The sequence below is a fragment of the Lygodium microphyllum genome, chromosome 30, assembly GCF_053477565.2.
Source record: "Lygodium microphyllum isolate KBCC chromosome 30, Lygodium_microphyllum_v1.1.10, whole genome shotgun sequence".
Lineage (NCBI taxonomy): Eukaryota > Viridiplantae > Streptophyta > Polypodiopsida > Schizaeales > Lygodiaceae > Lygodium > Lygodium microphyllum.
The window spans coordinates 80,589,272-80,605,126 of record NC_141164.1 but is presented as its reverse complement, the minus strand read 5'-3'; the positions used below and the strand labels follow the sequence as shown (position 1 = coordinate 80,605,126).

The 15,855-nt window shown below is 37.5% G+C and overlaps 1 protein-coding gene across 1 annotated transcript; it reads left to right on the top strand.

Moving 5' to 3' along the window:
• Positions 1–11,124: 11,124 nt before the first annotated feature.
• On the top strand, positions 11,125–12,786 carry LOC148010033 (plant/protein (DUF1995)). Its single transcript, XM_087673368.1, has 2 exons — positions 11,125–12,223; positions 12,314–12,786. The coding sequence occupies exon 1, from the start codon at positions 11,179–11,181 to the stop codon at positions 12,148–12,150; it is 972 nt and encodes a 323-aa protein (XP_087529494.1). The 5' UTR covers positions 11,125–11,178; the 3' UTR covers positions 12,151–12,223; positions 12,314–12,786.
• Positions 12,787–15,855: the final 3,069 nt, after the last annotated feature.

Genomic DNA, 15,855 nt, shown 5'->3' with positions numbered 1-15,855 from the left:
ATATTGAATTGGCCCATACTCAAAAATGTGTATGAGTTACGTTCTTTTCTAGGTCTTGCTAGTTTTTACATAAAGTTTGTGCGAAATTTTTCATTACTTGCTTTGCCTTTGACTAAACTTTTAAAGAAGGGTATTGTGTATAATTGGACAGATAATCAACAAAAATATTTTGATTTATTGAAACATGCATTAACCCATGCTCCTGTATTACAACTACCTGATTTCAATAGACCATTCTTTTTAGTAGTTACTGATGCTAGCGGATCTAGAATAGGAGCCGTACTTATGCAAGATAATCATCCCATAGCCTATTCTAGCTGTAAGCTAAAACCATTTGAACTTAAATATTCTACATATGATAAGGAATTGTTAGCTGTTGTACAAGCCTCATGTCAATGGAAGCATTACTTAATGGGTTCTGAGTTTATGATTAAGACTGACCAACAAAGTATTAGACATCTCCTTAGTCAACCCCAAATATCTGATAGACATATTAAATGGGCAGCTTTCATTCAAAGTTTTCATCCCCTTATACAATATCAACCAAGAAAAGAGAATGTAGTAGCCGACGCTTTGAGTAGAAGACCGACCATTCATAATATTTATGTGATATCATTTGATTCTCTAATCCCTATGAAAGATACTTATTATCAAGATCTTACTTTTCATGCTGATTGGAATAAATTAGTTGCAAATAATTGGATTCCTATTGATTCAATGTCTTACAATAATGAATTCATGTTTTATGAAAAGAGATTATGTGTTACAGTTCCATTTAGATCTTTTGTTTTGAATGAGATTCATTGTCCCCCATATCAAGGTCATAGAGGTATTATATCTACTTTGTGTACATTAACTGAAGATTTTTATTGGCCACATATGGACACTGATGTATCTAACTTTGTTTCTGAATGTTTAGTTTGTCAACGAGTTAAAAGACATCATGGTAAACAATATGATTTACTTATGCCCTTATCTATTCCATCACGACCATGGGAACATATTTCTATGGATTTTATTACTGGTTTACCTAACACTAAAGTTAATCATGATATGATTTGGACTGTTGTAGACAAGTTTAGTAAACAAGCATATTTCATTCCATGCAAGAAAACTTTAATTGCATCTCAAGCAACTCAATTGTTTTTGAAAATTGTTTTTACTAATCATGGTTTACCAAAAGTTATTATTTTTTATCGTGATTCAAGATTTTGTAATAATTTTTGGATTACTTTGTTTGCTAACTTAGGAACAAAGATTGATTTTTCATCTGCATTTCATCCTAAAACTAATGGTCAAACAGAAGCTACTAACAGTACTATTTTAGATCTTTTACGTGCTTACACTATTTCAAAACCACATACATGGGATACACATCTACATTTACTTCAGTTTGCATATAACAATACTCCACATACAGCTACAAAGAAAGCACCATTTGAAGTTATTCATGGTTATAGATTACCTACACATGTTGCCTCATTATCAAATAAGATTCAGAGTGCTGATGATATTGCTAACATGCACGCTACTATTTTTTATGAAGTTAAGGATATAATTGCCAAAGCCCAGCAATCATATACAAAGCAAGCAAATAAGAAAAGACAGGCCATGCATTTCAAAGTTGATGACTATGTTTGGTTAAGAATAGAAAAACATAGATTACAAAGTGTAGATAAACACCCAGTTGTGAAATTAGCACCTAGATTCTATGGACCATTCAAGATCATTCACAAAATCAACGACAATGCATTTAAGTTAGAACTACCACCACATTGGAAAATTCACAATATCTTTCATATTAGTTTATTATAACCCTTTAGAGGCCAATTACCTGTACACCCTGTCTATGAAAACCCACCTTTGTTAGATGAAGAGACTGAAATCCTTGAGCCTGAAGCTATCATAGATACTGACTTTATGACTACTAGAACTGGCCGTAGATATTCTAGATATTTGGTCAAGTTTAAAAACCATCCTGTTGAAGAGGCCCAATGGATGCATGCTAGAGACTTAAATGCTTTCCCCACTCTATTAGCTCCACATTGAGCTAATAGCAATTGAGGACAATTGCTATCCCATCCCGGGGGTATGATGCTAGGAGGCATATTACACGATGGATTCCGTGCCACTGTGGATTCCGTGAGGTTTTACGATGGATTTCGTAAACTTTTATTATCGGGGCTCATACACAAAGTGGATTCTTTGTGCGAGAAGTCGATAGGGACGCCTATCCTTTTCGGGCGTTTCGTTAATTTAGTATGTACATGGGTGATTCCATAGCGGGTGATTTCGCAAAATACATATTAAATTAGTAAATGTTTATGAGTTTAGAGTGCGCACTCGTGATAAATTAAGGTTAGGATTGATTTCTAACCAATTGATTTATTTATGTAGTTGAAGACTGCTAGGTATTCACTTATTCAGTTGATGTGTAGAGATAGCAGCAGTGGCGAAGGAAAGCATTGGAGGATAGCGTGTATTCGAGTTATCATCAATATTTTGATGGGTGCATACCTTAGGCATGTCGCCTATATTTTGTCGCGCCTATTTATTAAGGCGTTGGATATTTATTTATTATTTTTGTATGCGCATGGACACACGATTTAGATATTTGTATTTGGACATTGTATTGGGTATGCCTGACTTCTTGGGCGCCCATTAGCTTTATTTCTATTTGGCACTAAAGCAAACTCAAAAGCCAAAAGCGTGCTATTTTGTAATTTGGGCTATTATTTGAGCTTGAAGATGATTAATACATAAAATACATGCTTTGTGGAGCGCTCACATAAGGCATGGGGGGAGATTGCACCCAATTGGTCTCTTGTTCATGTCGTGCAAGTTTTCTACATTGATTTGTGTGCAAAAAGTAGAGTTCTTTTGTTCTTGGGGACCTTCTGACGCTCACTACACGCGCTTACGGCATCCGATCTGTGCACCATCTAGAGTTGGCTCCCTTTGATACATTGTATATACATTTAAGTGTCTTTAAGTCACTAGTGCCACTCAATTTTATAGTTCCCAAATCCTTCAACAAATAGCTTTTCTTCTGCTTGTTGTCTCTTAATAACATCAGGTATTGGTGTTCGATGGAAAACCCAATACAATCAAAATCCTATGTATTTACTTTGAATGCTCCTAACCACCAGATGTTGTGTTCCAATTGAATACTAAATGACATTGAGTGATTTTAATGATTTGATAAAAGTGCTCTATTCATAAAGGTAATAGAGACCCTCTCTAGTTTTGTACATTTTAGAATCTCACTTTCATCAAGTTTAACCACAAATCTAGCCACTCCTTGTGCCTCTTCTAGTGACAAGTCATAGAATCTAATCATTAAGCATTGTAGGATAGGCAAGTCAAGGATTAAATTCATTGAATACAACTTCCTTTTTCTTTCCCTTGAAGCTAGCATTGATATGGAAAGGCTCACCCAAAATCTCCATTACCTTGTTATTCACTCTTTGTTTAATAGTTCTGATCACAAATGGCCTTGGAAGTATGCAATTACGTACTTGTTCCTGCTTCATATTTGACTGTAAAAGCTGGAAAAGTTGTATATAAGCATCTCAACTGATACCAATATTATCTAGTGTCTTCTGTGTTAACTCAGTATCCAAAGAGAGATCCTTTATAAATGACTCCAAGCATTGTTTCTTTGCCTCTTTAAATTTCTTCTTCTCCAAAATATCTTTTGAAACTACTGAAGGAAGAAGATGATAATAAAATTGAGATGCTTTGAAAGAATCTCTTTCACTTACATTCGGTTGAAGAAGAGACCTAAACAAAATCAACATCACAAATCAATACAATTAATTATAAACAAAGTCATATTTCATATTTTTAAAGTGAAAAAAAATGTAACTTGCTGCTTGGATTCTTGTACTACAACCGCCTCGTCGTCGTCTGAGACTCTCAATATTTCTAAGAGCATTTTGTCGATTTCGAAGTCCTAAAATAGTTTGCTTTTGTTGATAAGATTTGATGCGTTTCTCCAACAAATGAATCCTCTATTAATAGCCTTCTAACTTCTCAAGTAACTCATTGTTATGTTTTGATAAAAGATGGTTCTCCAATTTGAGAACATCCTTTTCTGCAACCAAGTTAAGTGTATAGCCTAGAAACCCATTATAACCATCACCAATGAACCTCAACAATCAAGAGCTATTATAGAAAGGTGGAGTGCTATTTTTGCTAGGATCTTTGGGATATAGCCTACCATCCAACCAAAGATCAGGATTCTTCTTTCCTTTAAACCTGAGTACATGTTTTGTAGACTCTGTAACGCTAATGGGTTTTGTTCTCTTCCTTATTAGTTCGTGCTCACTATCCAACTCAATATGAAGATGATAGAGATGCCTTTTACTAGAGCTACAAAGATCATTGGATAACTAATCCATAGCTAAGGATGTGATTAGAAGATTGGATTGAAAAAGTATGTGAATTAGAAACAAGAAGGAAAACAAAGAAGAAACTAGTAAGGATGGAAAAGAAAAAAGAGAGTGAGAATGGAGGGAAGTAATCAAACGTCGAACAAAATTCAAATTGAATATTAGTTTTCACTTTAATGAGGATGAGTAAGATCTTGATTATGATAATCTTTGTCACCTTTATGGCGGCCTAGATTTCTAGGTTTGATGTGACTACGAGAATATCACGACAATGACTTATTAATAAATTTTTATATATTTACTTACCAAAATATAAAAGTTTTTAAAAATTAAAAAAATGATTTGATTTCCTAAAATATTTTCTCTCTCTAGGATCACTTTCAGGGCATTTTTGAGACCTCAAATCTCCCCTAATGACCTTTGTAAGTGCATGATTCAATACATGATTGGTATACTTAAGCCCTTCTAACCAAAATTTCTAGACAACCCCTTGCTTTTCAACATACAATGAGTCATTTCCATGAGAGTGTGATTCTTCATTTCATCAACTCCATTTTATTGAGGAGTCATTCGAATAGTGGCTTGATGAATAATACCACAATCCAACAAATATGTCTCAAATGCACAAGACATGTACCCCCCCCCCCCCCCCCCCCCCCATCTATGTGAAGTTTTTGAACTTTTTAACTAGTTTTGGCCTCAAGCTTTGCCACAAGATGTTTAAAATGCACGGATACATCAAATTTTCCTTCAGGCCATACACCCATGTATACTGAGAGTAGTCAATTAATAAATGTAACAAAGTAAATATGGTCCCCAAGTGCACATATCCTCATGGGATCACAAACATCATAGTGAATAAGCTCTATTTTTTTTGTAGCATGAAATGGACCATCCTTTTTTAAAAAAAGCCTATGCATTTTTTCCAAAATACATCCCTTGCATGCATGAGGAGGTGGGGTCTCCACTAGAGGCAATGCATCTACCATGTGACACCTCTGAATGGTCACCAAGCCCCCAAAACTGATATGTCCATAGCAGGCAAGCCAAAGCTCCACATTTTGCATAGTGAATGTAAGACTAGTGATTGCTAGAGCATCATGAGACTCTTTTTTATAAGTATCTAACAAGAATAAACACTTGTACAAGGTGTGGAACAACCTAAGTGCATAGTCTATCTCTCTATCATTGACAATACATTTGTCATCCTCAAAGATTACCTGAAAGCCATGCTTACTAAAAGCTGAAATAGATAACAAGTTCTTTGTAATGCTAGGCACAAATAATACGTGATAGTGACTATTCCAATGCCACAAACATCATAGCTGCTACTGCTTGCACATGTGATACACTTCCTAACATGGGCTAAATGCAAACAAGTAAACAAGCACTTCCTAGAAGTGATGTGCTTTGAAGCACCACTATCAAAATACCATGTTGGCTACATTTCAGCAGCATTAAATATTGAATCAACCATAGAAGAATCATAATTGCATGTGAAAAATGCATAATCCTTCTCTACCAAGTTGGTTGAAGCATCACCATCTGCTAATTTCTTGTGTTAGCTGATGCCTCTTCGATAACCCAAACTATAGTCTTTGTTCTTCTTCTTGGCTTATCCCTTTTAGCACTCATCAATACAGTGACCAAGATTCTTGCAATAACGACATTTTCCCTTCTTTTTAAACTTATCTAAGACTTGGACAGCCTTGTTTGATGGCTATCCAACATCACCCTTTTTGCTAAATTTGTGCATTTTGCCTAGCTTTACCCTTGCCTTTAAACTTGGAAAGCATAGCCATATCACCCAAATGCAATGCAACATTCTTTCGAGTTTGCTCCTCTTGCAACAAGAGGCCTTCCAACTCCATAAATGTAAGAGGCTATTCCCCCCTCCATCCCAATGACAACATCAAAGAGGTGTGAAAATCAAGATATGACTCTAGAAGAGAGTCCAATGTGATGTTCACCAATTTAGCATCCTAAATAATCTCATAAACATTGAGCAACTCCTCATGCAGATCCTGTATACGAGTAAGGTGATCCATCATGATATCACCCTCATCCATGTTTACATTTGCCAACTCATTGTGAAGATAGGAGATTCTAGCCTCATTGCGGGTAGCAAACATACATCAAGTATGTCTCATGTTGATTTTGATGTCTTGCAAGACCGAATATATGGAATGATGGCTCTTTTTACTAACAATGCTATCAAGGAAAGTGCATGAGCATCCTTTGAATCCCATTTCATCTGATCCTTCGTAGGAGGGGGAGGAGGGGTATTAACAATAGTACTAGCAACTTGTCCTCAAGTGTGACGCTGAGATGTTTGAGGTGCAAGACCTCTCGGTTGCTACAAGTCACATGTAACATAGTCCCACAAGTCCTTCGCAAACAACAAGAAGGTTGTGGATCATAAAACTCCACAATGGGTAGTTGAAGCCATCAAGCTTTTCCTCCTGAGGGAGGACACCAAGGATGCTACTCTGATCATTGTTTCTTTGATGTGCCATGCTATCAGGAATGAGAAAATATCTATAGCCAAATACTTTGATGTTGACGCATAGTGTGTGTACTCAAAGTACTAGAAATCCTTCGGGATTGTCACTGTAACACAAATGCCAAAGTCTACACTATGTCACCCAAACCAGCACTGAGCCACAAGAATAACAATAATGCACAGCTATATACTATTGTAGTAGACCTACCTCATAATCCATGTCCACAAAATTACAAATTTCAACATTTTAATACTGACTCTCACTAATGTTTCCAAAATGTACTACTCAATCTAACTATAGCAACAATTAAATGTTATTATACCACAGATTTCCTGCCTTGGAATGCATGCAAGGGAAAATCCCTAAATTTATTCCTAAAACTTTAAAGAAATTAAAGAAAATTTTACATTACAGTTTAATTTTCTACATAAATGTCACCTCTCGATGTATGCCAACACTAATCAGTAGCTAGAATTTGTATCATGATGCATGTCAAAGTAAAAATTTTGAAAAGCCCCAAATTTCTCACACTATCAATGTCAAAGAAGTTGTGCAATGTTGGCAATGTTAGTAGAGATTCATGAATGGAAACTCAAATTGGGTAGTGGCTCAAACTTTCCTTGAAGAAATTTTAAGAAATTTTAGAAATTGGAAAAGTCTACCAAAAATCCCCAAATTTCTTGGCACATAGTGTGAGAAATTGAAAATACCTTCAAAATTAGTATGAGACAACCAAGACAAATGAGAAACCACAAAATTTTTTTGAAACCCCCAAATTTGAAAATTTAGGCTTTTCGCATGTTTTCTTAGATATGCAAAAAATGGTAGGTAGGGCTAAGAAAATGGTGAGCAAGGTTGAGAAAATGGTTGGCAAGGCTGAGAATATTACAAACAAAGTTGAGAGAGGCTATGTGTGCACAGTTGCATGCAAGATTGTGTATGCAACTGCATGCAAGTTGAAAAAAATAGCAACAGTTTTTCCAAAATAGCAACTTCTCTTCCTTGGGTTGAATGTTGGTTGGTTGTAGGACCTTAGCAGAGTAGCACTAATTGACATTGGCTGTTCAAAATTCGCACGTAGAAGCTAATCTAATACCAAATGTTGAAAATGGAGGAAGAGAGAGAGATGGAGAACACAAGATAATTAGCAAGAGTGGGCAGCAATTTTACGCTCAAAAGATGCAAGTGCTAGAATAATAGAATGAAAGTACAATAGGTCGTAAGTGAGTTATAACTCAACTAGAGTTCATTTAACTCTAGAATTGGTGACACAACTAATTAATGTAGTTGTGTTCACACTACAAACCAAATAACTAAAACATTGGGCATTGCCCATAGATTTTGCAAATTCTAACAAGGCTAATTAATGGGACATTATGCGGAAACACTAACAATTACAACTAGCCATGTATTACTTTAATGCATGTGTATGGCTTTCAAGGGCACAATAAGTTATCTGCACATGAGCATTTGTGTGAACACTAACTTGGACCACAAATAAGGGGTTTTAAGCTAGTTAATTTGTGAATAATACTTAGGCCATTCAATTAAGGGTGATGTCGCAAGCATTAACCTTGGTTGCATATAAGAGCTTAATTAATGATAAAAGAGTCACACATGTGGCTAGATGGTGAATCATGGTACCTCTACCCTCTTTACAAAAATGTTTTTTGCCTCAACTCCTCCAACTTTGATGAACTACATCCTCTCTCTCTTCTCTCTTCGGCCAAATACACACAGGCCTGCCACTCAAACAATTCAATGCGTAAAATGAAGGGGCGTTCAACTGACATGCCCAGAATGGATTTGACCGGCAATATCCACATGACGAACGATTTCAAACAGGGGATATTCCTTGCTCGAGGGGGTAAGGCTTGAACCCAAGGAAGAAAGAGATAATCACCTTTATTACAAAGGGTGCACTACAACTAACAAGCATTGAACCTTTAACCAATGGCTACCAAGCTTGAGGCTCTAACCAGTGGACCAACTACATTTTGTTGATACTTTTATTTGCATCCAGTGTGTAAACAAAACCATGGACTGTTTTGAGGGTAGGGATGGCTTTTTGCCCAGTGTGTAACGGCCTTAATTGTGCACTCTAAAGTTGTTGCTATTGAAATCCTATTTTTTGCATTGGTCTAGGAGTAGTTGGGATGAGGAGAGTAGAAAAATAGTTCCAACAAAATCTAGGTAGCATCGACCAATGAAAATTGAGGCATTTACAACAAAAATGCCATGTAACTAGTAGTATCCATGATTATGTAAAATATTAGCAATTGTATGAATAGTAGCCATGTGTCCACAATAGTTAAATTATTAGTCATGTGATCAAATTTGAACAGCCTAGATGTTCTTGTCTCGGATAGCAACAACTTAAATTTACTAATATTTGTCATATCTATTTTAAGCAAGTCATACATCTTCAATACTTCAAAGGTTACATACATCCTATTCAGTCTTCAAACATTATTTTGAAAGACTACTAAGCTTTCAATTAATTTTGAAAGTGAATAAAAGTTCACAAAGAATTGCTAATGACAACTAAAGCAAGATCTTCTCCAAATATGATCAAGAAAGTGTACTTTTGTGAATTCATTGTGTGAATTTGTGAAATCAAGAAGGGGAAGGGGATAAATGAAGGGGACTAAGAGGAGAGAGAAGATTGTAGAAGCGAGAAAAAGAGAGTGTTGAGGAAAGAGAAAGATTGGATGAGGAGAAAAAAGACTAGAAATGGAGACAAAAGACAGGAAGAAGAGAGAGAGATAGCTAGAAGCGATGAAAGGACAAGTGAGAAGCTTGAGAAGGTGAAAGGAAAAAGTTGTATTATTTAAATGGTGTCTCTACAAGTGTCCTTTACACCTTTTATGCGTAGCTCAATGTGACATTCAATATTATTCAAATATTTTTCTTATTTCTTCTCCATTACAAAATTACAAAGGGTTAATCTACGAGATTGATCCTAAAATAGAAATTGAAGGGGTTGAGGAACATCGAGATGACCATCTTGCTATGGAGGAGCAATTTGCATTCCTTCTATCTGTAGCAATGTTATCCTCTCCAAGAAAGGGAAGCCACATCTTTCATGGTATCAAAGACTTGCATGTAGACAAGGTGGTATCAAGGTATCCATATAAGACATTTGCCCTTGACTTTCATCAATCTTGGGATTTCCAAGTGGCATTTTAGACTTCATTGTAAGCTTCTTAAGTGAGACCCTCTTATTCTCTTTTGGAAACATTGCATGTATATTTTCTTTAATTTCTCTTACTCCCACTCCAAGGCATATCACATCAAGCTTGTCATTTGGTCAAAGTAGTTTTAAGCTCTGGTTTACTACCAACTATCTTGTTGATCATATCAATCTACTATCTTTCATTGCTATTGTCATGCTTTTAGGTCTTAGAATCTACAAGCCCATGAACCTTTCGTGGTTTGTCAAGATTTCTCATACTATCAGGTTGCTAATCCTTGACCTACAATTGCTTATTTCCTTAGGTTATTATAGCACTACCCACTACATACAAATACACGTAGAATGTCCATACTTCCAATAAGAAAAGTAAACAAAAAAGGTTTTGTGACCATATTCAACCCATTAGGATCAACCATGTCTAGGAACTTGCATGAGTCCTTTGTGGAAGTAATCCATATGGGGCATTGAAACAACAATATCTTCTCTAGCAAAAAGTTTGTCAACCAAGGTAGTATATGGATTAGTGTAATCTTGATAGCTCACACCAATGCTGAGAGTTCACTCATACTCTATTGTCGAGCCAACCAATGCAAAGAAAAATCCCTTCCTGACAAACATGTACTAGTAAAGCAACACCTCAATGTAGCATGTACACTTGAACCAACACTCAAACTCCTCCTCTGCAAGTACCTTCCTAATATAAAATAGAAATAAACACTAGTTGTGGAGAAGCTTGCATAAAGGAGTAGGCAAAAATGGCCTTCTAAAGTTGCTACTCCACACCTAGTAATGTCTACCCCTTCTCGCATGGTTTGGTTGAAGGACATCTCACATTGCCTTCTCGAACTCTTGCATGTTGATGCTCTAACCATGAATGACATATCAGAATCAAATTCCATGCCCTCTACAATTGTACTCTACATCTTGGCAACACAAGAGGTCTATGACAGAGCCCCCCTTGATCATGTGACTCGAGAAGGGCTCTTGATCATGTGACATGAGGCATCTCAAAAGCCCCTTAGGAAATTGCTAGGTAATTAGATGAGACTCGCTCTACATCTTCTCTCTTTTAGGACAAGTGGTGATGGAGCAAAGCTTGGCATCATCTACATACAGTCTGATATCAATCCCTGTCTGCTCAAAGAAGGTTGCCCGCTGCACCACGAGGCTTCCTTCTGCACTCCCTCATTCTCTTCCTCATGCTCCATCTTTATCATCGTTTTCCTCCTCCTCTTCTTCTTCTTCTTTCCGCTTGTGTCCATGTAACCTTTCATCGGCAGGGCCTTCCGACTTGCCTCCCGCTAGCAGAGAAGAGACACTGCTCCAGGCGCGAGCCTCCATAGCCGCGGCGCTGGAAAGGCCCCTGCGCAATGCCGGTCCCCTCACTGTGAAGCAGAGGAAACAGCAGCGCCAGCCGCGGTTGCGCGTGGAGATAGCCCTTCCCGATGACTCCATCGCTACCGTCGCTTCCCTGCTCACGGGGCTTCTCTCCGACTTCATCATCGGCAAACGAACCGTCTCCTTTGTGGCATTTTGCCATCCCTCGCTCGTGGAAGAGTTCATAAGAAACCCTGACCCTAGCGCTAACCTGCGCCTGCACGCCATTACAGATTCATTCGATTCTTGCAAAAGCTCATCAGAGGGCGCAGATGTGGTGGCCATGGTGGCTCCGAAGCTACCTGACGTCACGCGCATCGCGACCTCCGTCTCGCCGAAGCCTGTGCTGCTCATCAATCCGGATTGGCTGATTGAAGAGGAAGCCGGGGACGACTTCGTGCAGGCCTTCGATGTGGTGTATTCTTATCTGCCATTGCGCATACAGGGGTTTTTCAGCAAGACTGAAGGGGCCGTCCTGAAGCATGTTAGGAGTGGGGCTCCTGCGGGCCGACCCTGGCTTGTGTTTGCGAAGGAAGAAGGCGGCATGAAATGTGTGTCCAGCCTCAAGAAACGACCAGATGCTGCGGACCTTGAGAATGCCTTGTACAGTGCTGCCGCAGCAAACTCCCCTCTCACTAAGTCTGTCAAATTTCTGCAAGGGCTTGTGAGAAGGGGCTAATTTTGCCATAATTCTGTCCCGAATCACACATTCTGCAGGGTTTTCGAGCTCCTCAGTTCCAATCTTTGATTAGGTATTATCCAAGCTTTGATCAGGTATTTTGCAACCTTTGATCAGGTATTATCCAAGCTTTGATCAGTTATTAAATCCAATCTTCAATCAGCTTTGACTACAAGCGCATTAAATACATTTCCCAATCCGGTCTGATCCAATCTTCGATGAGGTAGTCATCGAGTTCATTACATCCAAATCTTGAACAAGGTATGTCTGCAAGAGCTCGTGAGGAAAAGCGAGCTCTCCCTTTCCCTTCTTTTTTTGAGCTGTTTTGATCCGTCTTTTCAGATAGTTCCTGCATACTCCCTTGGTCTTGAAGGGTAAGCCTTTGTTATGTTTTGAAGGGGAAAATCTGAACATTCTTTTCATTGCACTAACTTAAGAAGGAGACCCTTGATGCCTTATTTTAATGTTACATTTCTTTCAAATGGTAAAATTTGTCACATCTTCTTTCAAGGGTAAAGTATCTTGAAAAGGGTTTTGTAGTCTCCAAAACCAAGGTTGTATGAACTCGTGACAAACTCCCATTCATGTTGAATTTGACTAGGTGCATAAGTTCTTGAGCACATTATCATATACTACGAAGCTTCGTGCAAGCACTATTGAGGAAATTATTCAGAAGTAGCTATCTTTCATTCTTGTATGTCCTTCAAAGAGTGTGAAACATGCATTGTGGGGAGTTGTTCTTGACATTGCTTGGATTTGCCTTCTAAGACCTTGATATGTATCCATCATCAAAATGAAATTACTTTGCATGGTGTCACACCCAAGCACTTACTTTCAAGAGTCTTGTAAGCAAAGTAGATATAATAAAGCAGTAAGAGTCTTATAAGTGAAGTAGATATTCAAGACTCTAGTAAGTACACAAATTGCATCATATCCCTTAATGGATAAGGGGACTAAGTCTTCCATGTGAGATTCTAGAATTAAGGATTTTCTTGACCATATATTTTGGGTCACCATTGATCTCTATTGGTGCGGTGGTGGTTACGAGTCCTCCCTCGGATTAAGGATGTGTAGCATGGCCCCAAGATTGGAAGATGGGAAATTGGATGGATCTTATTAACAAGAACAAGAACATTGATCTTATTAACCAATATAAGAACCTAAGTGATATATAATGTGTAGGAGGCAATTGTTGTAGAAATTTAAACAAGGGTAAAGGCTTGAGAAATCGCCAATAGTAGGGTGCATAATGTTGGAGGTAGAGTTGAAGATGTCTTGAAAGACAATGGAGTCATCACTTGTATACACCATGAATGTAAGTAGACAAATAACACATAGTAAACTAGTTAGAATTGGTGGACACATTTACTCTTAATTTAGTGCTCCAAGAGCAACATAAATGACCTTGCAAACAATATGTGATTGCTGTGCAAGAGATTAAAAGGGATGCCATACCACTTATTTATATAGTTTGTAATTGAGGCAAACAATGTGAATTGGGAGGGTGTGAGGTTTTTGCAAATATGTTCACTATCGAACTTGAACTGATAGCCCATAATGGAACAAATTTTGAGTCTAGTGTCTGCCATTTTCACCAAGTGAGCAAAGGAGGATGTGTACACAAAGAGGAGGCAAGAGGCGTATCATCTAAACCAAAGTGGCCATGAATGACATTTCAAACTACTAATATTCTTATAATAGGTGAAGGATGTGAAAGTGAAGGCTTAGGTATGGTGAGCTTATGGAAATTTATTATAGGTGGAGGATAAAGTGAAAGGATCTCATGGTGAATCTAGCCAAAAGAGAACCTAAATAGGGACACTAGATGTTTATAGCTTGAGCACACCTATGTAATTAGCACATGGTAGGGGGCAAATATGCTCATTACCAGACTTAAATCGATAGTCCATAATGGAACAAATATTGAGTCTATCGTGTCTATCATTTTCACCAAGTGAGCAAAGGAGGATGTGTACACAAGGAGGACGTCGTAGGTGTATCATCTCAACTAAAGTGGCCCATGAATGATATTTCAAACTACTAATATTCCTATAATAGGTGAAGGATGTGAAAGTGGAGGCTTAGGTATAGTGAGCTTATGGAAATTTATCATAGGTGGGGGGGTAAAGTGAAAGAACCTCATGGTGAATCTAGCCAGAAGAGAGAACCTAAATAGGGACACTAAATCTTTATAGCTTGAGCATGCTTATATCGAACTTAAACCGATAGCCCATAATGGAATAGATTTTGAGTCTATCATGTCTACCATTTTCACCAAGTGAGCAAAGGAGGATGTGTACACAAGGAGGAGGCAATAGGTGTATCATCTAAACCAAAGTGGCCATGAATGATATTTCAAACTACTAATATCCTTATAATAGGTGAAGGATGTGAAAATGGAGGCTTGGGTATGGTGAGCCTATGGAAATTTATCATAGGTGGAGGATAAAGTGAAAGAATCTCATGGTGAATCCAGCAAAAAGAGAGAGTCTAAATAGGGGCACTAAATGTTTATAGCTTGAGCATGCCTATGTAATTAGCACATGGCATAAGGACCTCATCATTGAAGAAGACTACATTAATAATGTGGCATATATGCATAATATCTAAGGATCATCAAAATCCTTGAAGTGAGAGTGTTTGGAGTTTCTATTAAGGTGAGTTGTCATGTTGTACCTAAAACTTTGAGAGCCTTATTTGTTGGGGCTAATTTTCTTGGCTTAATAACTAAAATTAGGCCCATACTAAAATTTGCCTCAAATGCTCAAAAATAAGATATTTTTAGCAACAATTGCCTCATTTTCTAAACTCTTAGCTACTGATTAACAAAACATCCACTGAACCAATTATAGGAAAAAAATTATAGGGGTTTCTTACTTTTTACTTTTCCTAGCATCAAGTTCTAACATTGATTTCTGATCTTATCCTTCATATAAGAGGGTATCAATGCCTTTGGCTCAACGTGGTGGCTTTTGAATAAAGCCATGAATTTTCTTTCAGGATTACTTAAGTGCATCAACATTTTCAATGATTTTTGCATCAAACAATAGTTATTAGACCATGCAAAGCTAGTTACAAATGATTGAAATTTTGGCTTCACACTTGTTAATCCCTACTGTCACATGAATAGCAATGACTTGGCATTATTGTCTTACTGCAAACTTGAGGTCACACCCAATGAAAGGACCTAACTTCAAATAACATGCATGTATAATACATTTTTCATTCTTTTCTAGAGCTTTAATGATTAGGTGGAGTGTGTAGTTGGACACACAACACCCACACCTAAATGCATGCATAAGGGGTAGTTAATAACCAAAAAGAATATCTTAAGATTGTTCACCTAGTAAGAGACTTTTACATGGATATGTTAAGGTGAAGGGTGGGTACCCCTCATCATGAAGCCCAATAACTTAAAAGCAAAAAGGAAAAAAAAAAAAAAAACCAGAATCTAAGGATCATCATGCTTCTTGGTTACAATGCCAATAGAGAGATATGATGATATAATTTGTTTAGTGGCACGCCTTGCAAGCTTCAGTACTACCAATTGGCCAAGAACCCAAAGATATTGCACACAATTCAAGCATGCCATAGTTTCTAGTACCCAAGCATGTTAAAGAGACACCTCTAGTGTCATACAATCTCAATGTGAGTATCCAAAATATAAACAACGAAGGTGCAAAGTATAAGTGTTTGATCGGTGCC